General features: G+C 41.1%; 1 protein-coding gene and 1 long non-coding RNA gene across 3 annotated transcripts; one reads left to right on the plus strand and one right to left on the minus strand.

The window, feature by feature from the left end:
- Positions 1-622: 622 nt before the first annotated feature.
- Positions 623-10,079, minus strand: LOC134812689 (formin-like protein 3). 2 transcript variants are annotated; one of them, XR_010159941.1, is made up of 14 exons: positions 9,919-10,079; positions 7,697-7,917; positions 7,373-7,513; positions 6,983-7,114; positions 6,670-6,822; positions 6,245-6,514; positions 4,020-5,279; positions 3,701-3,827; positions 3,408-3,534; positions 2,855-3,060; positions 2,455-2,730; positions 2,175-2,278; positions 1,760-1,916; positions 623-1,537 (listed from the first exon to the last, which is right to left on the minus strand). XR_010159941.1 is itself a non-coding variant. In XM_063820195.1 (8 exons), exons 1-8 carry the CDS (start codon positions 4,088-4,090, stop codon positions 1,406-1,408), a joined length of 1,200 nt encoding a protein of 399 aa, XP_063676265.1. In that variant the 5' UTR covers positions 4,091-5,181; the 3' UTR covers positions 623-1,405. The 2 variants fall into 2 exon arrangements, 1 of the variants encoding a protein (XP_063676265.1); XM_063820195.1 differs by lacking the exons at positions 6,245-6,514; positions 6,670-6,822; positions 6,983-7,114; ... (1 more) ...; positions 7,697-7,917; positions 9,919-10,079 and having other exon boundaries at positions 4,020-5,181.
- Positions 10,080-21,764: 11,685 nt separating this feature from the next.
- LOC134812815 (uncharacterized) lies at positions 21,765-22,804 on the plus strand. The gene is made up of 2 exons (XR_010159961.1): positions 21,765-22,209; positions 22,376-22,804. It is a non-coding gene; the product is annotated as an uncharacterized LOC134812815 (long non-coding RNA).
- Positions 22,805-26,199: the final 3,395 nt, after the last annotated feature.

The following is a 26,199-nucleotide window of genomic DNA, read 5'->3' on the forward strand; positions in this document are numbered from 1 at the left end:
GATATGAAATGTGGCGGTTTTTGGTAAAAATTCCCATATTTTCGTTCCCAACTCCACAACTCATTTAGGTCACCGGAATTAAATCAAAAATAAATATGTCTCGTAACACGTAAGGTATTCATTCGTCATTTTTCATTCCCGCGTGATGAAAATAACTGAAGGACGCACGCGGTAAAACAATCATGTGGATTTCAAAATACAATTACTCTCTTCAGTATACTTATAGCATTCGTCTTCTGATTCCCCGTGATATGAACCAGCTGCACCCCCGTCTTTGCTGTGACCCCAAAGACGATCAGAAGTAGTAGTTAGTACCTGGCACGCGATACTTCGAAGCTTCGTCATTCTTCATAAACATAGATAGAGATTCGGCGGAATGACAGGCTGAGCGCGGCCCATTAACGTCATTCGTGCATCGTATAGTATCGGTATTTCGAGAAGGAAGCGGCGCGCGCTACTTCGAAGAAATTTAGACGAGTATCATCCGTTAACTACGAGCTGTGAAGGGTTCACATATTCAATTAAATAAATATTGCACGTGAATGGGGTACTTGTATTACCCGTTAGTGTTAATGCTATGGTTAAACTGTTAAACACGAGTACAAAGTATATTGGCCAATCTACAAACATAAAAATGTAAATACACAACAATGATAATAGTATTGAGTATAATATTTATATTGTCACAACGTCTAGTGGATTATGTTAGGGGTCGTTCACATATTACGTTATCAGCCGAGGGGGGGGGGGGGGCGTTTCCAAATGATTACGATAGTGTACTTTTGACACAATAACTATGACGTGTAAAACTGATTACGGAGGGGGGAGGGGGCAACATTTTTTCCAAAAAGTGGTTAAGTAATATATGAACGACCCATTACTATAGACTATAGAGTGGTCTGCACTCTGCAACCATCATTCAAACAAATTTTGATATGATCAGAAACCAAGATCATTTCAACCAAAAAAACTGCATGTGCACAATATCAGGTCCATGTCCTGCACTAATAATTCATGTAATATTGATAACAACCTCGAAAAAGTTCTTTAAACAAAAAATGCACCCTAAACTGTCAACTGGACATTTTCATTATATTAATAATTTCTCTATTTAACTAATTATTACAATCAGTACAAATTTATTTATTGTGTAAAATTTAAAACATAAAAACCATCAAACGTTTTATGCACATCATGACGTATAGTAGATTTTAAAAGCTGTTTAATAATTATCGTTAATGTAAGTTATCGATCATACAAAATTAAATAATTTAACACAGTCACGATTGAGCCTGGACAAGATTCGATCTTATCAAAATACCTATTTCCAAAGTACATCCTAGTTAAAGCTCAGTCAATGAAACTGAAAAAAAAACATAACACAATGAAATATTTTCAAAGAAGCTCAGTACATGGTGGAGTGCTGAACCATGGCCTCCTCGATCAGGTTCCTGGAGACATCCCTGGTGAGAGGAACAGCTTTCTTCTTCTTTTTCTTCTCTTCACTCAGATACAAACTCTTCTCTATGTTATCAAACTGAAATACAAGCAAGTGGTTATGAAACAGAAGCAAATATAATCGAACTTAAATACAAGGAAATATCTAACACTACGAATAGAGCAGTCATATTAGTTTCAGAGTAGTAGTAGTAAGGTGCGTGTACTGAATCACTTGAACAGAATGGAGTGTTTTCATTAGTTGGGTAACGTGGTGTCAATACTGTGTTTTCTGCGTATAGTTATCCTTCAGTAATCTTACCTGCAAGAAGAATTCTGAGAAGTATTTAAAGAATTCCTGCGGTTCTATCCTCTGCGGATTCTCCCCAAAACCTTTACAAACAGTCTCGTAAGATTGTAACATTTGCCTAGCCTGTTCTCCAAGACGCTTCACTTTCCGCGTAGCTCGGTTGTAGAAACTGAAATGTTTTATTAGCTTATTCAGAAATTAAGCAATCAGTTAGTTGGGAACAGCATAAATGTTTAGAACTAATCATCTTAATTCATCTAGTTCACAGTTTTTTAGTGTAGACAATAAAAGAATGATGGTCGAGTGTGAGACGAGAAATGAGAAAGAATATCATAAGGCACGAAAATGACATCTTTTCGAAAACGGTATTCTGATCGGCGGATTTGTGTCACGTGATGTGAAAGCTGTGCTCTGATTGGTCAATAACCTGAAGATAACGAAATTGTCTCGTTGTTTGTTGCGTTCGTCTAGGACAGTGTCCAGATTGTTCTTCATTTCCTGTATTTCTGATATCAGCTCTTTTAACAACACCTGAAAAAGTAAGGCAACATAAAATTCAAATTTGGATGTTGTAAAATGATCACAAGGAGTCAAGTCAGGTCAACAGTACTTTCAGACAACATCTTTGTATAAACTGAAACACAATTTAATCGAATTATCAGGCAATAATCATTAATTAGGGTAAAAAATAAAATAAATAATCTGACCTTTTGAGCGCTTTCCAAATGCTCGAACTCCATAGTAAATCCGATCAGTTCAGGCATGTTAGCATGTATCGTCTTTACAATATAGTGCAGTAGCGTGAACTTGTAATCTCCACTATGTGTCTCCGCGATCTTAGAAAGGCTCTGAATCTTGAACCCGACTGCAAGACCCTTGCGTTGACTGTTCATGAAGTTTCCAAGAGCAAGGATAATCTCTAGAACTTTCTTCAGTCGGTCGCTGACAGTTATTGAATGACTAGCTTCTTTCACTGCGTTCACCTGTAATAACGAGGTTAAACTACTACAAAGTTATAAAATAAACAGCAAGAACTGAGGTGGATATAAATAACGAGCAGATAATTCAGTTAATAGTAATGGTAATACTATTATGGAACAAACATACCTGACCACTAAGCCTGGCATATTGTTCATCAAACGTTCCAATGAACTGCATGAGGCCCAACTTCCTGTCATATCTGTTAACTTTACTGAGGTGGAAACAGAACAATTCAGCCTCTCCATACTCGTTCAGTTTAGTGCTGTTTGAGATCAGTTTATCTGCTTCTTCACGAGAGGGTATACAACCGTGTAACAGTTCCACCGCCCACACTGGAAATACAATGCTGTCAATACTCGGTCACGTGGTATAACGACACGTGGTATAACGATTTAAAGTCGTTCGAATGAAAACTTAAAAACAAAAATTCCAATGAAGCGTATGATTCCCAGATGCTCGTATAGAATAACACGAATAAGGTTTGGAGAGGGAACCAAGTCTTGTGCATTACATGTTAAGGAGGAAGGGGTTGAGACGGAAGATAGTATCACTCAATCACCTAGAACTATGAAAGTAAAATAACTCAGTTTTACTAATGTATAATACTAATTACTAACTACTAATTACTGATTACTAATTACTAATAACTAATTACTAATTATTAATTACTAATACTAACAAGGTAGATCCCCCAGGTCAGTCTGCTCTACACAGCGTGCAACATCAGAGGGTTGTAGAGCAACCCGGCGCTGTATTATCATCGCATTCCTTGCTCTGTTAGTGTCCAGCAATGACAAACATTCCACCTGAAGAGAAGTTGAATTGTAGATACAGATATCTTTCATCTGGTAACAAGAAAATTAAGCTCACTTTTAGAGGATGTAACATGGTTCTTACACGGTTCATAGCCTAACATATGCTGGAATGTGAACAGCAATAAGTTAACTTTAACAGTAGCTATGCCTTTATTACCTTTCGCTTGATGATCTTGGCAACGTTGCTCAAGGTAGGCTTAGTTTTTAGTTTGAATTGTTCCTCGAACTGGGACAAATCCAGTTTATCAAGCATTTCACCCATGTTAACATCGTTCCAGTACGTACTGTGGTTGAAAGTGATTTTGAGATATGGATTCTGTTTGGATTGTTGACATACCCAGAAAACGTTAAATATCTAAGATAGCTAAAAATTGGTTCAGAAGTCAGATGTGATGCCGCCGCGCTAGTATGACGATAATATTGTCCAATATCACGGAATAACACAACTTGTTGAGTAAGATTAACAATCAACCTACCCGTTGTTACGGCGTACAGCATTCCAATGCAACAATGGTAATTTAACTTGTGGTTGCTTTGACAAGGTCATTTTAGCTGAGGGTGGTGGCGCCCCAGGTGCACAGGGTGCTCCAGGGGCTCGCGGTGCAGAAGGGTGCCCCAGGGGCTCGCGGTGCAGAAGGTGCTCCAGGGGCCTTTGGTGCTGAAGTGGGTGCTTTTGGAGGGACAGGTGCTTTGGGTGGAGCAGTTGGAGGTGCAACTGAAGTGGCAGAAGGGGGTGCCGGAACCTTAGCAGGGGCTGGTTTAGCTTTGGATTCAGGTACGGCAGTAGACGGCGAGGACTTTGATTCCGGCGAAGTTTTCACTGAAGGTTCAGTTGCAGGTTTAGCTGACGTTTTGTAAGAAGTTTTGACGGATATTTTAACATCTGAAGTTCGGACCGAGCCTCCAGGAGCCCGACATGACACCTCTTTAGCAGGGGTAGAGTCACATGGAGTGTTAGAAGCAGCAAGTTGTGGAGGTAGAGGTGGAGCTGGTGGTACTGAGGTAGAAACAGAAAGTAGCTGACTAGGTAGAGGTGGAGCTGGTGGGATCTCATTAAGTGGAGGGAAGTCCATGTTTAGTGGAGTATGGGTAAAGTTGGCGGAAGTTGGTGGAGGTGCAGGAGGCATTACATGGGCAGGTGGTGGTGGTGCTGGAGCCGGTGGAGCAGGAGGTGGTAACCCTGGAACTCTCCTCCGACTCAGGGTGGACATTTTGCGGGGTAGTGGTGGGAGATCGCCGGGGTAGGAATTATTGTGATCAGTATTACTGGATTCAGGTAGTGGTACTTTAGTCGCTACGTGAGCTATCTGTGTGCCCTGGCCTGGTATCCTGCTTTGCTCTGGTAATGTTTTACCAGGGTGTTGCGAGTATTTGTTATCGTTCCTATCATGATAACAATCACTTCCCGAACTAGATCTGTTACTCAGTCTCCTGTCAGCCACGATCTGGGCGTGTGTCACTGCGTTATCATTGTCTTGATGTCTCCGTGATCTCGCACTACTCTTCCTTCGGTGCACCACATCTTCTGTTCCGCTACTTTGACCCCTGTTTTTACTCTCTCCGCGAGATCTTCTAGTTGAGGAGTATTTCTGATGTGTGTTGCTGTTGTTTACTAAACTTGTTATGTTTACACTGGGCTGGCTGTTGGTTTGAGTTGACTCTAATCGCTGTACTTTTACTTTTTCTCTGATCAGTTCCTTGGAGAGATCCTCCATTCGGCAACGCATGTCGGAGAGCTGAAAAGGTGACAGGGTTTAGTAAAATAGTCGTCGAATGGAAGTCTCGCTACAATTAGTAATCAAAACATTGATTTAATTAAACTATTTCCTTTGCAATGGGTAACAGCTGTCCAGTGTGCCGGGTGGACATAGCATGCAGGCGGAAGTAAGATGATCGCAGAATGGTTCACTTTCAATTTTGAAGTATTATCCATGCTAAATTTTAAGCGCGTACACAAACACGCGCGCTAATTGTAAACTTAGCGCAGAGTAGAACATAACTCAAGACAACGCGTCTTCCATTTCTCTAAAACGGTAGACCCTTTTAGCATATTTGATCCGGTCACAATTTAATTAAGTAACTAATTTAGATGATTAAAGTGAATCTACGTGGAGCCACAGCCCTGAGGCACGGAGGAACCATGACCAGATTGCCAGATCACGTAATTACATGTCGCCTCTGTATTGTAAATCACCAGGTGGCACGTGATCAAATGAAATGCAAAGATTCCAACACACCATTAAGGGGTATGGCTACTCTTTGACATGAAATCATCACGTAATGATCATAAAAAAAGAGGAGTAAAATGTCGGAATATCGTAATTGTTGTGACCTTATAACGAGGTGAAAGTAAATTAAAGTCGATTTGACAAACTGACGGACTGGCATTGCAGTTGAGCATAATACTAGTTTTCATATGCTGAACGAATGAATCTTCAGAGGAAATAATGGATATGCTCTTATTGTGCAAGCTGATGGAATTGGAAATAGTTGATAGTTTAATAACGTGAAGAGCAAACTGACAGTTATAATACAGAATTGTATGAGAAGCTTTCTAGAGATCCTGAGTTAACAGGACAAACTCTAGGATGAGTGATTGTTCGGCTGACAACGATATTTGTGGAGTCACGCTGCATGCCTCACAATTGTCGTCCACAATTTACTTTAATCCTTGTTAGAGTGATAATAAAACAGCATTGACCTCATTATTGGTAGTATCATGTGACCCCAGTAGTTGCTGTTGTTTCCGCGCCAGAGCACGTGTCATCTCCTCCTTCTCCCCCAGCTTATCTCTCAGCGCCCTGCACTCTTCCTGCAGTAACCCTGATCTAGCTTGAGCTGCTTCCAGTTTCCGGGTTATCACAGGGATATCAATACAGTTGTCCCGCCACTCCCGCATAGCTTTGTGGAGCGATACAGCAGTTGTGGGTACTCCCTCTATAATACTTTCAACTGCTAGTTCTAATTCTACCTGATACGTATTATCACTTAGTAATACAATTAACTATGATAGGAGTAAGAGGAAAATAAGGTAGCAATCAATTAAGAAACAAGCTGAACTAAATGTTTAGTTGAACACTAATATTAACTAACTTATTTATATTAACTAATTTATTATTAACTTACTTCTTGCTGGTAGAAGGTTCGGATATTAAGAGAAGGAGAAGAATGAACAACTGCAGTGAGTAGGTTTAATAATGTGGAAGTGAAGGTGAAGTCCTCAACTCTTTCCGATAACAACTTTATAATCACACTAAACTTACTTTCGTTTCCTTCTTTCTGAAATTACGGTTCATGTTAGGCAGTGTATATTGTATAAGTACCTGATTATTAATATAGCGTTTAAAGAAATGGTAAGATTTATAGCAAATCGCGTAAAGGAAATAAATAAATACGATATTAACCGATAAGATGTTATCTATTCCAATGAGACATTTACCTTTTTGAAGCACTCCATATGAGAGATCAGTTTAGAATGGTTAGAGTCACCCAGCTTGCAGTACAGAAGCAGAATACTGCAAATATGTTTTACTGCACCGTACCTACCACTAGCTAATCCTTGGAGTAAGATCTGAAATAGATTAATATAGATTTTAAACTAATTACAACACTACAAATCTATTACATTTATTGAGGACGTTACAGAAGGAATGTATTTAATGTAGTTATGGAGGAGTCCTAACTCTCCTCACGTTTGTAAATGGAGTTTTCTTTGTATCATATATGAATTATCAATCTGAGGGTTTTATTGTTTCCTTTCACATAGTTACTTAACTGCTAATCTGTTAAATATGTTTACCACAAACTTTATCACGCTCATTAGACTAACCTGATAGCCATGCTCATATGAAGCGAGACAGTTGAGTCCGAGCCTGTTGTTGCTGATAAGAACAAGACACTTAGCACAGAGCTCCTGTTCTGTACCATCACGTGACATTCCTTTCTTTCCTGCTCTTACAGGCGTTGTGACCTAAGATAAGTCAGGTTGACCCGGCCCAAGAACTAAGAAATGTATTTACAAAGTAATTAACCATTTGGCAAACTGAGTTAGTTATGATCAATATCTGTATCAGATTATTAACTTTTGGTAAACCGTGTTGATCAAGAATAGTTATTTGATTTGCTAATTAATTAATTAATTATAATTATATACCAGATTACTGAGAAGTTTAAGTAGAACTTCGTGACCTCTCTGTTGATCACAAACAAGCTCATTGAACCAGAGTCCCATAGAATTACACTCAAGGTCCCTTACAAAAGAAACAAGCAGTTGCTTCAAGTTCAGGAGCGCGCGCACATGTTTTGCTTTGGGTTTTTTCCGGTTTATAATCTTAGGGTGCAGATGTTTCTCTATCATCGACAGATAGTAGCTCACTGAAAAGGTAATGTCATTAATTATTAATCACAGGAAGTCAGGGTAAAGATACAGTTAAACTGCGAAGGCACAACACCAAACCAACCCTACTCTATCTCCCAAAAACAACCTTCTCCTGGTCGGCCATGTCCCTCATTCTGCACTTGACCCCCGCAGAGGTCACAAGCCCATCGGAGCACAAATGAGCGAGAAACGGGGAAGCCTTAGCTACCGGGCCAAGGACTGCATCACTAGCAGCGAAATACGGGTATACCCTCCCTTTTACATGCGTTCAACCGGCACCCGAACCACACGCTGTTTCTTAGACATAACTTCCCACCTACATCAGTGTCTTCTCGCATCAACTGGCATCGGCAAGTGGCGACACTGTGTAGACTCAACCCTGAGCTTGATCAGAATCTTCAGTCACAAACCTGACACCGTTTCGGGGCTTTCATTGCGATACGGTTTTCTGTCAGGTGCCCCAGCAGTCTCTCTTGGACCACCATCTGATCTGACAATCACCCGAGGATACCTGCTAGAGCTCGCGATTTACGACGAGTTAGCTTATGGCACCTCTGGCTGTTAGGTGAAGTCATAAAGCTCTCATCTCCCACTCTCTTTTCCTAGACAGCAGATAAATCCATCTTGAACAATGGGCTGCATCCTTCCCACAATCCCTGACCAACTTCTTGAGGGCTCTCCCAGTCAGACCAATTTTCCTTGATGCACACTCCAAACTTGCTGCGACCACACCTCTAGCACCAACCTCAACAGCAAAGCTGAAACATGACCACCCATTAGCTTGTATTTCCGCTTGTAGACTGTTATACCGATCAAGCTTCAGCTCATGGGATGCAGCTATTCTCTCTTCCGACGGTACTGTAAGCTCCCACCAGATTACTCTCTTGGAAGCTTTCGAGAAAAGAACCAAATCTGGTCTTAATCTGGTCGTTGCTATATCCGACGGGAATTTCAGCTGCTTATCCAGGTCTGCTAATACTATCCAATCAGTGGCCCCACTCAGAATCCCAAACTCACTGACTTTCGACCTCTTCACCTCCTTAAACCTCCCTCCTGCTGGAACAAACTCAATGGCTTTCCGAGTGACACAAGAACTCTTCCTCTTGTTGACTCCGCTCACAATGGAATTTAACTTGGTCAGCTATTTGTTTAAGCACCTTATCGTGGCGCCATCGGTATCTCCCTTGACTTAGTGCCACAGGACAACCAGCCAGGATATGCGGCACAGTTCCCAACTTGTCACCACACAGCTTGCACATCCCATCCTCATCCTCGCTCCACTTGGATGCTAAAGCTGGTGTAACAAGCGTGCCATACACAGCACTAAGCAGAAAACCGATTAATGAGTCCCCATACTTGAAGAGCGTGTGCCAGCTCATGTCAGTCCTTATCACCAGCTCTCTCCAATTACCCCACCTGGACTGCATCTCCAACGTACCCAACTGCACCTCTCTTTCCTTCCTGATGTTCTCCTTAACCCTATCCAACACCTCCCTCTGCTGCTCCTTTTCTGACATCTTCTCCCAGGGCTTCTTCCAATCACCGAAACCAATTCCCGCTCTACTAAGAGGTTGCACCATACCTCGCACTGACTCACACACCAAGTCTCTTTCAGCTTCGTGAAGCTGAGCATCTGCCTTCCAAACTCTCCCAGACCGCACCTGGGGTTGCACCGCTCTGATCAAAGCATCCTGAGATGTTTGATATGACTGCAAGAGACGGCACTTTTCTACTTTCCAAGTGTCGGTTAGGCTGTCGATGGGGAGAGCAACACTGGATGAATGACAAAACAGGCAAGAGCTACTAAGCGTGTGTCCCACTCCTAGCCATTTTCTGAGATGACTGTTAGTTGTTTGCTCCCAGCGAGAAACAGTGCTGATCGGGATATCATAAATTATTATAATATGAAATACAAAGACATGTTTGATTAAGGTAATAGTGCACGTGATACTACTAAGTGATGGAATTCAAGGAAACATAAGTGAGATTTAAAATACCTGATTTGCAGTTTCCTGTGAAGTCCTCTCTGAATGTTTCTGTGCGAAAGCCACTTGAAGAGGCAGCATTGCTGGAACTTTGTCCTCTGAAGGTCAACCTCCTTAAAATCGTACCGGTCATGTTTATTGCGTTACATTACATAAATAACATTTCTGAAACTGTTTGTTTATTTAAGAAAATATACTTATTTGTCCTGTTATTGGGTGAACAATAGTTCTGTAATAATATAATAATAATAATATTGTGCAGAGATCTATCTTCTGTTGCATGGGTCATGAAATTGATGAATCTATACTTAAAGAATATCGTTCAAGTTTTGCTAGAACGTTTTCTCGAGTAATATCAGTCCTACACGCCTGCCCAATAAAACAAATCAAAGTTTGAGGTGATCTTCATGAGTGTAGTGTGTATCTAGGGACTATTGTTCTTAAAGTTGACAATAATTGAGCTACAATGTTAGTCAAACTACAGTGCTTGGGACAAACTTCTTTCATCTTCTATTCCATGAGGATAGCAGCACAGGCATAGTTTATTAAAAGCGTTGAAGTTTCTAATCAATAAGGGTGACACGGTTCAATGATGTTCAAAGAACAGATTGTAATTGTTGTGCTCAACCCCGTCCCTTGCTGCCGTGTGACACGTTCTAAAGTCGCAACGAGCACCTTATTACACGTTTGATATCTGTAAGATAAGTGCATTGCTTATTATCGCTGTTACAAATTCATGTTTCACTATCAGCTCTTGCGCTTACCCAACCCAATAAACAGCTTTTGAGTAAATCTTTATAATTCTTTCCCTGAAAAAGCTACAGAGTCACAGATTGCTATTCTTGTTATATTTGAGGGACCTTTATATCTCAGTAAAGTATATTAACACTGCACTATTTTTACATATATTTTCTATTTTGGTGATAAGTAATTGCAGCTCCAGTATAAGAGAAGGTTGACTTTATGTATGAACTGCTGTTCACCTAATTACCTGAGGTAATAGATGTGGATACTGGCGGGGAGGTGATAATTGTTTGTTTACGTTTTAGGTGGCGCCTCTATTCAGCAGGTTGAAGAGGTGATGCAAATTTTGTATTATAGAACGCTTGTAACACTTGTAACTCCTTCTTGTTACCCCCCTTTGAAGGTCCCGAATTATTTTCTGAACGAAAACTTAAAAATAACCGAGAAATCGACCTTCTTATTAACTCATTATTGATGACTGTTACTGACCTAAAATTGCACGAAAAATCGATTTAACTAGGTTTCAGAACCTATAAACACTTCCTCATCCCTCAAAATGGATGTTTTATATAGTTAATACGAGCAACAAGCAACATATATTTTGATCCTTCGGTTCTACTCATGACCTAGGGCCTAGGGAGTTAAGCTGAAACCGAAAGATCGAGGCAATCCTCACCTTAACTGATCGAACAGGTACTAACACAATTTTCAGATAGATATGTTCGTTGCAATATGTTTATTGCAGCTTGCAACTTGAGTGAAGAGCAGAGTACGAAAACACACAGCAGGTTAGCAACTCATTTTGGTGACTGTTTCTCACCTACCATTGTGCGAGACATCGATTTAGGTTGGTTTCACAGCCCAACAACACTCACAATTCATGTTTTACTCAAGCAAAGAACATTTTGATTCTGCAACGAAAGAACAAGGATATCGTCTCGTTAACAACTCGAACAGGTACTATCACAATTTTCAGTCAAAATAAAGACAATGAAGGTAGGTAACCAACACCATGATATAACAATCATAATAACAACTGAATTACATTTTTTTCTGAACGACGGGCAGCCATGCACTCCGTGATCCTGACTGAGCAACCAATTGTAATAGAGGTGTTATGTCACGTGACACCGATCCGTCCACTCACAAACAGGAAGAGTGAGCAGACGGATATTATATATATTGTCTGTTTACTTTTCTTATCTGTATTTGACCCTCTGTTCAATTTGTTATCTCTACCACAGCTTGGCTCGGCAATTTCAAGGTACACACGCCATGATTACGTCATGAACTAGAAATAGTTGTACAGAATACAAGTCACATTCACATTTCACATACTTCAATTAACATTTTAACCCTAATTTTGATAGCTTTGAGCAACTAAAGTTCGTGGCTTTCAAGTGTCACCATACTCTAACTACACTAGTGAATTTTATAAATTCATAAGGTAAAACCTACAGGAGGACATGACAATTAGGGTTAAGTTTGACCCAATTTCCCGAGCTTACCAGGTTCTACCATGTGTCAGGAGCCGTTGGGACGCTCAATGTAAATAGTCCACCCCGGGTTTGACCAGGTGACATTTTAATCCACCACTGTAGTATTGGTTGTTATCTATCATATGTTCAATAATCACTGTTCTAACAGTGACCTGTTACTCTGGTCGGCACCTCTACTGCATCTGCATGAGATCAAATGAGAAACTGAGAGGGTGCACGTGAACGCTAACAGGGTGCATGTCAGCACATGATGACCCGTGAAGCAAATTCTTAGTTGCCTGTTTAAATTTCTTCCTCATTTATCGTTTTAGTTGAAAATTCCTTTTTAATCAATCTTCAGTCAGAACTTTAAACCAGGGGAAGCGATCCATAATTGGCATCCGTACGACAAATATAAAGTGGTGTGAAGAGTTTATACACACGTTCATCAAGTTATTTTGTTACACACAATGTTTATCTTCTTTGTTAACAATAGCTTCGTGATGTTAAGGAGAATATTTCAACTAATGTTAAGATTCGCTGAGACCTATTGACTAGACATGTTTTACATTTTCTTATTGTCCTGCTGGTTTGTTGACCAGCCTCATAGAGCTAGCTCTGTGAGGCTGGTCTCCATACCCACGTCCAACAATTTATTGCATATTTGTATATTTCAACTAATATTAAGATTCGCTGAGACCTATTGACGGGACATGTTTTACATTTTCTTATATTTGTATATTTCAACTAATGTTAAGATTCGCTGAGACCTATTGACGGGACATGTTTTACATTTTCTTATTGTCCTGCTGGTTTGTTGACCAGCCTCATAGAGCTAGCTCTGTGAGGCTGGTCTCCATACCCACGTCCAACAATTTATTGCATATTTGTTACACGCTAACCTAACCAGCTGATGGTCATATTGATTATCATGACATAAAGTTATTTATAATGAATCTGGTTACTACATTTAAACCCAATTTAACGTGGAATTTGGACGTGTCACAGTTCAAATTTGAGTGAGCCGCCCTGTCAGGCTGTCAATAGCTGTCTAGGAGATAGTCGGCTCGTAATGTAAAAACTGCCGGATATGACCGGTGCCAGGGTTTCTCATAATTATGATAGTTCCCTACGTCCTCTGTAGCTATTCCCACGATAGAATTCCTATTTTGATTCATGGCCGTGATGAATGGATTTCCAGTAGATTTCATTCGAAGTCGAATCACTTCGGGTTTTATTTTGATAGCGAGCTATTGTAAACCAATTGCTCCTATTCTCACTAACTATCAGACGATTTACGTATAGTAGTATATTCATTATAAAGGGGGGGGGGGGGGGGGGGTGACATGTCTCCAATGTCTCCAATGTCTCTTGTCTTTTTTGAAAAGATAGGGTGCAGAGACATGTCCTGGAGACATTGGAGACATTGGAGACACAGCTTTTGGAGACATTGGAGACATTGGGGACAAGTTTGAGACATTGGAGACAAGCTTGGAGACATTGGAGACGTAGATGTATGATTGGAGAAGAGGAGGATCTAGGAGGAGGATGACCCAGGAGGAGGACTCAGGAGGAGGAAGAGGAGGATGAGGACTCAGGAAGAGGACTGAGAAGGAGGAGAACTGAGGAGTACTGAGGAGGATGGCTGAGGAGGATGGCTGAGGAGGATGACTGAGGAGGATGACTGAGGAGGAGGAGGAGAAGGACTGAGGAGGAGAAGGAGGAGGACCTAGGAGGAGGACCCAGGAGCAGGAGGACCCAGGAGGAGGACTCATGAGGAGGAGGAGGAGGACTCAGGAGGAGGACTCAGGAAGAGGACTGAGGAGGACTCAGGAAGAGGACTGAGGAGGACTGAGAAGGAGGAGGACTGAGGAGTACTGAGGAGGATGACTGAGGAGGATGACTGAGGGGGATGACTGAGAGGGAGGAGGAGGAGAAGAAGGACTGAGGAGAAGGAGACGGAGGAGGAATTAGGAGGATGAGGACCCAGGAGGAGGACTCAGGAGGAAGAGGAGGAGGAGGACTCAGGAGGACTGAAAAGGAAGAGGACTGAGGATAACTGAGGAGGAGGAGGACTGAATAGGAGGAGGAGGAGGGGGACTGGGGGAGGACTGAGGATGAAGAAGACTGACGAGAAGGATGAGGAGGAGGACTGAGGAGGAGGACTGATGACTGAGGAGGATGAAGAGGAGGAAGACCCAGAGGAGGAGGACTGAGGAGGAGGATGAGGACTGAGGAGGACTGAGGACGATGGCTGAGGAGGATGGCTGAGGGGGATGACTGAGAAGGAGGAGGAGGAGGAGGAAGAGGACTGAGGAGGAGGAGTAGGACTGAGGAGAAGAAGGAGGAGGACCTAGGAGGAGGAGGACCCAGGAGGAGGACTCAGGAGGAGGAGGAGAACTCAGGAAGAGGACTGAGGAGGACTGAGAAGGAGGAGGACTGAGGAGTACTGAGGAGGATGGCTGAGGAGGATGGCTGAGGAGGATGACTGAGGAGGATGACTGAGGAGGATGACTGAGGAGGAGGAGAAGGAGGAGGTGGAGGAGAAGGACTGAGGAGGAAAAGGACTGAGGAGAAGGAGAAGATGGAGGAACTAGGAGGAGGAGGACCCAGAAGGAGGACTCAGGAGGAAGAGGAGGAGGACTCAGGAGGACTTAGGAGGAATGAGAAGGAGGAGGACTGAGGAGAACTGAGGAGGAGGAGGAGGAGGACTGAATAGGAGGAGGAGGAGGGGGACTGAGGGAGGACTGAGGAGGAGGAGGACTGACGAGAAGGATGAGGAGGAGGACTGAGGACTGAGGAAGAAGAGGAGGAGGATGAAGAGGAGGAAGAGGACCCACGAGGAGGAGGACTGAAGAGGAGGATGAGGATAAGGACTGAGGAGGAGGAGGAGGACTGAGGAGGAGGAGGAGAAAGACTGAGGAGAAGAAGGAGGAGGACCTAGGTGAAGGAGGACCCAGGAGGAGGACTCAGGAGGAAGAGGAGGACTCAAGAGGAGGACTCAGGAGAACTGAGGAGGAGGAGGAGGAGGAGTGAATAGGAGGATGAGGGTGACTGGGGAGGACTGAGGAGGCGAAGGACTAAGGAGAAGGATGAGGAGGAGGACTGAGGAGGAGGATGAGGACTGAGGAGGAGGACTGAGGAGTACTGAGGAGGATGGCTGAGGAGGATGGCTGAGGAGGATGGTTGAGGAGGATGGCTGAGGAGGATGACTGAGGAGGATGACTGAGAGGGAGGAGGAGGAGGAGGAGGAGAAGGAGGAGGACCTAGGAGGAGGAGGACTCAGGAGGAGGAGGAGGACTCAGGAGGAGGACTCAGGAGTACTGAGGGGGATGGCTGAGGAGGATGGCTGAGGAGGATGGCTGAGGAGGATGGCTGAGGAGGATGGCTGAGGAGGATGGCTGAGGAGGATGGCTGAGGAGAATGACTGAGGAGGATGACTGAGAGGGGGGAGGAGGAGGAGGAGGAGAAAGAGGAGGACCTAGGAGGAGGACTCAGGAGGAGGACTCAGGAGGAAGACTGAGAAGGAGGAGGACTGAGGAGAACTGAGGAGGAGGAGGACTGAATAGGAGGAGGAGGGGGACTGGGGGAGGACTGAGGAGGAGGGGGACTTGGGGAGGACTGAGGAGGAGGAGGACTGACGAGAAGGATGAGGAGAAGGACTGAGGAGGAGGACTGATGATTGAGGAGGAAGAGGAGGAAGAGGAGGAAGAGGAGGAGGATGAAGAGGAGGAGGAGGAGGACCCAGGAGGAGGAGGACCCAGGAGGAGGACCCAGGAGGAGGACTCAGGAGGGGGAGGAGAACGACTGAGGAGGACTGAGGAGGAAGTGGAGGAGGAGGAGGAGGTGGAGAACTGAGGAGGAGGAGGACTCAGGAGGAGGATTCAGGAAGAGGACTCAGGAGTAGGACTGAGAAGGAGGAGGACTGAGGAGAACTGAGGAGGAGGAGGAGGAGGAGTACTGAATAGGAGGAGGAGGGGGACTGGGGAAGGACTGAGGAAGAGGGAGACTTGGGGAGGACTGAGGAGGAGTAGGACTGACGAGAAGGATGAGGAGGAGGACTGAGGAGGAGGACTGATGATTGAGGAGGAAGAGGAGGAGGATGAAGAGGAGGAGGAGGACCCATGAGGAGAAGGACCCAGGAGGAGGACCCAGGAGGAGGACTCAGGAGGAGGAGAACGACTGAGGAGGACTGAGGAGGAGGTGGAAGAGGAGGAGGAGGAGGAGGAGGATGAGGAGGAGGAGTCTCCAAAAGCTGTGTCTCCAATGTCTCCAATGCACCTAATATCCATTTTATGTCCCTTATGTCCCCAATGTCTCCAATGTCCCCAATGTCCCCAATGTCTCCAAAAGCTGTGTCTCCAATGTCCCCAATGTCTCCAATGTCTCCAAAAGCTGTGTCTCCAATGTCTCTAATGTCTCCAATGTCTCCAATGTCTTTGTCTTTTTCGAAAAGATAAGGTGCGGGAGACATTGGAGACATTTCACCCCCCTATAAATAACATTTATGTCATGGTAATCAATATGACCATCAGCTGGTTAGGTTAGCGTGTACAAAATATACAATAAATTGTTGGACGTGGGTACGTATGGTGACCAGCCTCACAGAGCTAGCTCTATGAGGCTGGTCAACAAACCAGCAGAAGAATAAGAAAATGTAAAACATGCCCCGTCAATAGGTCTCAGCGAATCTTAATATTAGTTGAAATATTCTCCTTATAACATCACGAAGCTATTGTTAACAAAGAAGATAAACATTGTGTGTAACAAAATAACTTGATGAACGTGTGTATAAACTCTTCACACCACTTTATATTTGCCGTACGGATGCTAATTATGGATCGCTTCCCCTGGTTTAAAGTTCTGACTGAAGATTGATTCAAAAAGGAATTTTCAACTAAAACGATAAATGAGGAAGGAATTTAAACAGGCAACTAAGAATTTGCTTCATGGGTCATACATGCTGACATGCACCCTGTTAGCGTTCACGTGCACCCTCTCAGTTTCTCATTTGACCTCATGCAGATGCAGAAGAGGTGCCGACCAGAGTAACAGGTCACTGTTATGATAGATAACAACCAATACTACAGTGGTGGATTAAAATGTCACCTGGTCAAACCCGGGGTGGACTATTTACATTAAGCGTCCCAACGGCTCCTGACACATGGTAGAACGTGATAAGCTCGGGAAATTGGGTCAAACTTAACCCTAAATGTCATGTCCTCCTGTAGGCTTTCCCTTATGAATTTATAAAATTCGCTAGTGTAGTTAGAGTATGGTGACACTTGAAAGCCACGAACTTTAGTTGCTCAAAGCTATCAAAATTAGGGTAAAAATGTTAATTCAAGTATGTGAAATGTGAATGTGACTTGTATTCTGTACAACTATTTCTAGTTCATGACGTCATCATGGCGTGTGTACCGCGGTACAGATATAAGCACCTTGAAATTGCCGAGCCAAGCTGTAGTAGAGATAACAAATTGAACAGAGGGTCAAATACTGATAAGAAAAGTAAACATACGATATAATATATAATATCCGTCTGCTCACTCTTCCTGTTTGTGAGTGGACAGTTCGGCGTCACTTGACACGACACAAACTTATTGTTTTATTGAGTTGTTATTATGATTGTTATATATCATGGTGTTGGTTACCTACCTTTATAGTGTTTCTTTTGACTGAAAATTGTGATAGTACCTGTTTGAGTTGTTAACGAGACGATATCCTTGTTCTTTCGTCGCAGAATCAAAATGTTCTTTGCTTGAGTAAAACATGAATTTTGAGTGTTGTTGGGCTGTGAAACCAACTTAAATCGATGTCTCGCACAATGGTAGGTGAGAAACAGTCACCAAAATGAGTTGCTAACCTGCTGTGTGCCCCTATCAAGATTCTAAAAAAAGTGCGATGAGATTGGATTTTGAGACTAAAAGTGCGATTTTCACGTGTCACGTGCAGTGGCGAAATGTACTCCCCCCCACCCCCCCCCCCCCCTACCCAGCCTGCAAGATTTCTTGCCCCACAAATTATTCTCTATTTAAAAAGATTTCAGATTTCGCGAGTCCATTTGTGAGCGAAATTGTAAGTATGTCGCTTTATGTCGCTTGAAAATTTACGTGCATATTTTTATGAAGTATATAGAGTTACATATTGTAAATCTTCTATGCCCATTGTAGCACAATGGTTTAGAGCGCGATCGCTTAGCAGTTGACTCCGGTTCGAACCTCGTCCACGGTCATTTTTTTGGCAATTATTAATTATTTTACTAAAATTATCATCAGAGCACCTTGTAATATACTTTATCCTATAAATTATACTGTTCGTACTTCAGCTAGAGAAGACTGGCATTTAAGGATTTGTCCGGGGAAGGCCTCGTTCGCACTAGAACATGTCAATTGTCAAATTATGGTAAACGGATTTATCTGGTAATGTTTGTTTTGTTTTAAGGCTAGAATTTAGAATGGAATCAATGTGATGAGGATCCAGAGTTAATTACCTGTTAGGATTAATAAGTCAGTTCTACAGTTGAAAAGACCCTTTTTCTAACTTTTAATGAAGAAATATTCACTATGCCTAATAGGCATTGCCTATGGCAGTATTAAGAATACTCTGAGAAAGATCGAGTCGACTTTAGCCAGGAACAGTACCTTGAGATTTCGACCATTACCAGACCTCCTTTAATGGTAACCATGGTAACTATAGTAACCACTGTTAATCTTGATCTTATAAACCGATTAATATCGACAACAACTAGTATCCTTTAAGACTTAGACAGTACAGAAAAGTAAGCCGTCAGAGTAACACAACCAGTAATAATTCAAAACAATCAATACCAAAAGTACAATGACCATAAAAAGTCGGCTTGATGATAAAGACGAAGGGACCAGCAAGATGAGGAATATTATTATGAAAATGTAAGCGCGCGACCGGATATGTAGTGCTGAAAGAGGGTGCCGAAATCTCGTGGTTAAACTCGCGATATTGGGGTGAGATTTATACTAAACTCGTCAAAATCTCGCACTAATTGCGCGCGGCAAAGTTGTTATACTTTAACCACGTGATCTCACACCGCACTAAGTTCCGAATTTACAAAGTCTTAAGCAAATTTTTGTGTCGCTTAAATCTTTTAAATTACATTTTTCTATTTTCTCACACATTCTTTTGTTAATTTTTTTCTATGTTTATTTTAAGATTTTGTGCGATGAGCCTGTCTCGCAATCTCACATGAATCTTGACCTGGGGCTGTGTGTTTTCGTACTCTGCTGACTGCTCTTCACTCAAGTTGCAAAGCTGCAATAAACATATTGCAACGAACATTTCTATCTGAAAATTGTGTTAGTACCTGTTCGATCAGTTAAGGTGACGATTGCCTCGATCTTTCGGTTTCAGCTTAACTCCCTAGGCCCTAGGTCATGAGTAGAACCGAAGGATCAAAATATATGTTGCTTGTTGCTCGTATTAACTATATAAAACATTCATTTTGAGGGATGAGGAAGTGTTTATAGGTTCTGAAACCAAGTTAAATCGATTTTTCGTGCAATTTTAGGTCAGAAACAGTCATTATCATGAGTTAAGGCCACAGGGGGGGGGGGGGGGTCCGAGGTCGAAAAAACGTTTTTTGCCAGTTGGCAGACCACGTACTATCTGACGCTTGCACACCACCCTTAGCCCCCCAGAGCGCCTAGTTTGTCGTAAAATTGAGGTTAACTATTGCCTTTTTAATCAGTTAACCTCACAAATAACCAGTTCTTAACATTTTGTTGCTCTCATCACAAGTTAAACTTATCAATGGGTATCAATTGGCCATCCAATGTGAACAGAACTATTATATGTCCTTAATTTGTTGGAGATTTGAGGTTAACATATTTTCTCAGAATCAGTCTTTTGACTCTCCTGAACAATTTATTTACCACCTCAAAAACCTATCTTCTCCTAGAGTTTTTATCCATTTCACCTTAAATTTGGAACTTATGTTACTGACATAAATTTAAAAGTTTGTTATGTAACGATTGTTGTTATTTTGCTCCTAACTCTTTTTATGACGTTAACCATTTTAAATTTTGTAAATTTTGTAACCCGCACTCATGGTTAACCTCATATCTCAGCTTTGGAGCAAGATATCATAAAGCATAAATCGTTACATAACAAAAACCCAAAATACCTTGAAGAACATTTTTGCCAAGTTACAAGGTTCCAAGTCGTAAACTGTAAAAGAAGATAGATTTTGAATACAATTTCATTTAAAGTTTTCATTTACAATAGAATAACAGGTAAACCTCAAAATTTAAAGCGCGATATCTTCAGATGGGAAACTTTGTTTTCGGTAAGGACAAAAGCATTTGAAAATTTAGATTGAGCTCTACAACATATCTCAAAATCTCAAAATTGACCTCGGACCCCCCCCCCCCCCCCCCCCCCCCCCCCCTGTGGCCTTAATAAGAAGGTCGATTTCTCGGTTATTTTTAAGCCTTTGTTCAGAAAATAATTAGGGACCTTCGAAGGGGGTAACAAGAAGGAGTTACAAGTGTTACAAGCGTTCTATAATACAAAATTTGCATCACCTCTTCAACCTGCTGAATAGAGGCGCCACCTAAAACATAAACAAACAATTATCACCTCCCCGCCAGTATCCACATCTATAATCCTAAACGTATTGCCCTCTTAGTTCAGCAATAGCTGGGCAAACCTATAATATGCACTGGTGCTTGATTTGCAAATGGTATGAATGAGCAGTGTCCTGTAATTAGGTGAACAGCAGTTCTGTAATATAATAATAATATTGTGCAGAGATCTATCTTCTGTTGTATGGGTCATGAAATTGATGAATCTATATTTAAAGAATATCGTTCAAGTTTTGCTAGAACGTTTTCTCTAGTAATATCAGTCCTACACGCCTGCCCAATAAAACAAATCAACGTTTGAGGTGATCTTCATGAGTGTAGTGTGTATCTAGGGACTATTGTTCTTAAAGTTGACAATAATTGAGCTACAATGTTAGTCAAACTACAGTGCTTGGGACAAAATTCTTTCATCTTCTATTACATGAGGATAGCAGCACAGGCATAGTTTATTAGAAGCGTTGAAAAAGAAGTTTCTAAACACTCTAACTCCGAGAGATTCAATGAAGCAAAGGAAAGGGTCTGAGTCATCAATAAGGGTGACAGCGTTCCATGATGTTCAAAGAACAGATTGTGATTGTTGTGCTCAACCCCAGCTCTTGCTCCGATGTGACACGTTCTTAAGTAGCAACGAGCACCTTATTACACGTTTTTTTGTACACCTTGCATTGTCGGGTGGACATAACCGTTAATGACATAATTTTGGGTGGACATAATTATGGTATATAATATATCTACTGGTAGCCCATATCACTATTAAGATGCGTGCCAAGTTTTACAACATTGTATATATTATGCACATATTATACAGGTTGCTAGAATTATCCTATTTCACAATGAATAAACCAATCCAAACCGGATTCCACATAAGTTTCGACGTGAAACTGATCAATATTCAATAATTAGTTCACTGTGTTTTATGTTACAGATCAGACTTTTGCTATTCTAACATTTCTCATTAATTTTGCTTGATTAGCCAATGATAATGGTATTGCTAACCACATGATTTTACACAACAACTAGCAGGAAGGGTGTGGTTACAAGAGAAAGATAGATATGAAGTGTGTAATAGTAGTACTTGTCTGTTTTTTGGTAGCAGCTCAGTGCGTACCACTTAATAAAAGAGAAGCAGCAACTGACAAGGAAAACTACAAGGTTCTACTGAAAGATTTGACTGATCCCTCTGCAACTGATGGCAAAAAACTCATGTGGAATGCCGTTAAAATAGCACAAATATATCTGTGCAGTGTTGGTGCAGACGATTGTGAAGCCTTAAAAGAATACCTCCAAGAGGAAGATATGGAGGAGAAGAAACTTGGTGACCAAGAGACCAAGGATGGTTTGATCAATGATGCTGATAAAATCATGAAAAAAACTCATAAAGACTTCGTGATGATGGACAAAATCAGGATTGTTTTAATAGAATTGATCTGCAGGAACGAACCAGACCAATGTGACTTCTGGAGGTTTGTCTCAATTAGATAAGGCCACTTATAATAGTATAGTATTTAAATAGTTTTGAAGTGATCTCAATAATCATAAGCTGACGTGAAACTTTTCTTCACACAAATATAATATGTTTTGACTCAGTCAATGTTTGTGACATATCACTTAAAAGTTGCCCTTTTTCAGAAATTACGAGGGAGATGCTGAAAAGTGGGAAGATAGTGTCCAGCCAGGTCCTCATCCTAAATAAAAAGGGTAAATAAGAAAACAAGCATTTCAAGAAAACAAACAACGTTCCTACAGTAAAATATGAATATTAAGTTACAACTTGAACACTTCTTTTGTAGTCTGGTTTATTAGTACCTATACAGTATACAATATACATTTGTATTGTGCATTGTGCAATGACATCATAGTGTGTAGAAAAGAACAGTTTTGACATTTTATTTTGATACTAGCTATGAAATCGATAGTGATAATTTAATACTAGATTTGGAAAAAAGATGTTTGGTGTATTTTAGTTTACTTAACAAACAGAAATAAAATAGTCTCTTTTTTAGCATGTGTAACCTTTTAGTTTGTGTATTGGTAACAGTTGCTCTCTTATCAGTAAAATTGTTTAATTGCACTGCGCTCACCGTGTACTGTAGCCATGTAATACAAGTTAAGTAAATCATGGACAATATGGAAATTGGAATTATTAAAACGTTTGTCAGCTGATTGCTCTGTATGTGACTGAAGCACATCAGGACTTTAATATTGGATTACAGAACTTCAAGCAAGAAGCCTCAAGCTGTGATGAGTCAGAGTTTTCAGCAGAAAAATTTGAAAAACCTTTTCAAGAAAACAACAATTTCAAGAAAACAAAAATTTTATTTACCTTACTCAGGAATATTATGACTGGGATAAAGTGGTGGGTTTTGGAAAATTCCGCCATATTTTTCCCGGTCATTAATTTTCCCAGTCATAAATTAACCCGCTATAATGTTCCCGAGTAAGGTAAACTAATAGTAATACATTTTGATGCTTGGTGGGTTTTGGAAAATTCCGCCATATTTTTCCCGGTCATTAATTTTCCCAGTCATAAATTAACCCGCTATAATATTCCCGAGTAAGGTAATATCAATTTTTTTTAAAATTTGAAAATTCAATTAATTATTATATATAAATCAAGCGTTACATTCCAGCCATGCAAAATTACAATGACATATTTTGATAAACTAATTGATAAATGGAACTGCAATATAAGTTGCTTAATGTTTGGCCGGATGACAACTAACTGAAAGAGAAAAATAAACTTGATTACATAATAATTAATTCGGCTGAACCAACACATAGCAAGAGCCACATTAACGTTGGGGCCGTCTATAATAATTAAACCGAACAAAAATATATTTCATATATGACTAGCAGTACCTTTATACCAAATATCTTAGTGCTTAAGGGACTTGGAGTAGCAAGAGAGTTGCTAGAAGGTATATAGCTTTACAAAAATAAGTCGAAAAGAATGCAGGGACCCAGGGTGATACAAAATCAGAAAGGGCATGGACCGTGAAATTTAAGTACCCACCTTTGCCTCCTGAATTGAAATTTGTTGGGACGATTTAACAAGCAACAATCTTGTCAGGGATTCGTACTTCGATTCGATGTAAGAATGATAATTTGCGAGGCGAAGTCTACCAATTTTCCACGGATGATTATACTGTACTCGTGTAAATTTCTTTGAAGTAGCGTGCGCTGCTTTTTTCTTGAAAGCACGAAACTTCGAAGTAGCGCGGGCCGGCTTGGTCCATGATGCCAATTGACAATGAACAATTTTGGTTTAATGCGTGGTTGTTGACACAATGAAATTATTGACTAAAACTGAAAAATTTGGTTTAAACTTTATGAGCTTTAGCATTTATAATAATAATAATAATAAATTTGAATTTCTAAGTCATTTAAATTTGTATTTCTAAGTCATTTAATATGCATTTTGTGTTTGTTTCTCCCGTTTTTCTTCCCTTGCGTTGCAAGCCCTGTCTCTTGTAAAAACAACCACTTTTGTAGATACACACAGTCTCTACGCCTTTATCCTCTGGTCCCTAGGGTCAGCTGACTCCGGGCCAGAGGAAAATTACCGATTGCCAAGGTTTGAGGCCTAGGCAGTCGAGACCTCTTATTGAGACCCTATATAATAATAATAATAAATGAATGTTATTTTTATACAGCACCAAAAGGTTAAATAATTTAAATTTAACCCTTATGCTCAGCTGTAAATGATACCTAAGTGACAGTAGAGATCGTGCATCTCGCCTTGGACTGGAGTAAAAACGGGAGTTTATAGCTGCAAGTTAAATCCTGACTCAATAAGGCAGATACACCTAACAAGAATATATCCAAGAAATGTTAGCAGGTTTTCTAACAAAACGTATAAAAATAGATGATGACCACAAGATATACAAGATAATAAAGTTTACAAATCATAAAATATTAAAATTTCTATAAGAATCTATAAAACTCCAAATATACAAACAATCTGAATACTTCAATATACAATACAAAATTATTTAAAAAAAGCTTACTGCAGAACAGTAACTGATGTTACAGAAAATCCAATACTTCACATAGCCATGTGTCTACGCGTACTGCGTGACGCGCTTGTTTCACAAGTAGACGGCGGTCGCGCGCTACTGCAAGCGAGAGGGCTCTGGTTAGAGCAAATCCAATACAGTCATGTCAAATTATCTGGGCAACATACAAGTCTAGAGACGGTGAGATAAACAGAGTGGTAGAAGATGGTAAAATACTTGAGACAAAATACAAAGAATAAGGCAGCTTTCTCCTGGGTGTGGTTACAAGAGAAAGATAGATATGAAGTGTGTAATAGTAGTACTTGTCTGTTTTTTGGTAGCAGCTCAGTGCCTACCACTTAATAAAAGAGAAGCAGCAACTGACAAGGAAAACTACAAGGTTCTACTGAAAGATTTGACTGATCCCTCTGCAACTGATGGCAAAAAACTCATGTGGAATGCCGTTAAAATAGCACAAATTTATCTGTGCAGTGTTGGTGCAGACGATTGTGAAGCCTTAAAAGAATACCTCCAAGAGGAAGATATGGAGAAGAAGAAACTTGGTGACCAAGAGACCAAGGATGGTTTGATCAATGATGCTGATAAAATCATGAAAAAAACTCATAAAGACTTCATGATGATGGACAAAATCAGGATTGTTTTAATAGAATTGATCTGCAGAAAAGAACCAGACCAATGTGACTTCTGGAGGTTTGTCTCAATTAGATAAGGCCACTTATAATAGTATACAGTATAGTATTTAAATAGTTTTGAAGTGATCTCAATAATCATAAACTGACGTGAAACTTTTCTTCACACAAATATAATATGTTTTGAAGATAGTGTCCAGTACTCAAAACTTTTCGAGGTTGCGAGTGCCGGCCCATCTTGTCATACGTTGTATGACCCGCCGCGCACGAGTGCGCGGCTCTCTCTGTATCGTTTAAACTCTACAGTGAAACGACCATGGGGATAACTTGTCATACGTTGTATGACCCGCCGCGCACGAGTGCGTGGCTCCCCCTGTATCGTCGAAACTCTACACTATAGACAGCTATAGTGAAGCGACCGTGGGGGTCACCACGTGATACAAGGGATCACGATGTGATACAACTTTGACCAAGTTTAATTGTCAATGAGAATGCACCCCAGCACTTGGTGCGCGCGGCGGCTTTTATGTTTGTAGCGCGATGCACTACTGGGTCGCGCCGCGCATCAAATAATTCTTCTCGCAACCACGTATGCAGATCGGCGAGATGCGAAGGATTGACATCGTGAATCAACTTTTATGTTAGCGGCTACAAGTTAGGCAGCTGCCGATAAGATGCCGCGCGCGTTCAGCGTACGGCTTTTCGTTTTTGATTTTACAGAGCAACTTTTAATGATTATTGATGAATCTATCGGATATTTATAGTTTAATTTGTATTGATTCTTCTGTGGAAAATAAAAATTGTATTT

The sequence above is a fragment of the Bolinopsis microptera genome, chromosome 3 (assembly GCF_026151205.1).
Source record: "Bolinopsis microptera isolate Bmic1 chromosome 3, MBARI_Bmic_1.0, whole genome shotgun sequence".
NCBI lineage: Eukaryota > Metazoa > Ctenophora > Tentaculata > Lobata > Bolinopsidae > Bolinopsis > Bolinopsis microptera.

Coding starts and splice junctions, on each gene's coding strand:
- LOC134812689 (XM_063820195.1), bottom strand. CDS start 4,090: ATGACCTTGTCAAAGCAACCACAAGTTAAATTACCATTGTTGCATTGG. Junction 3,535..3,700: donor CCAAGATCATCAAGCGAAAG/GTAATAAAGGCA, acceptor ACTTCTCTTCAG/GTGGAATGTTTGTCATTGCT. Junction 1,917..2,174: donor GACAATTTCGTTATCTTCAG/GTTATTGACCAA, acceptor AAAACATTTCAG/TTTCTACAACCGAGCTACGC.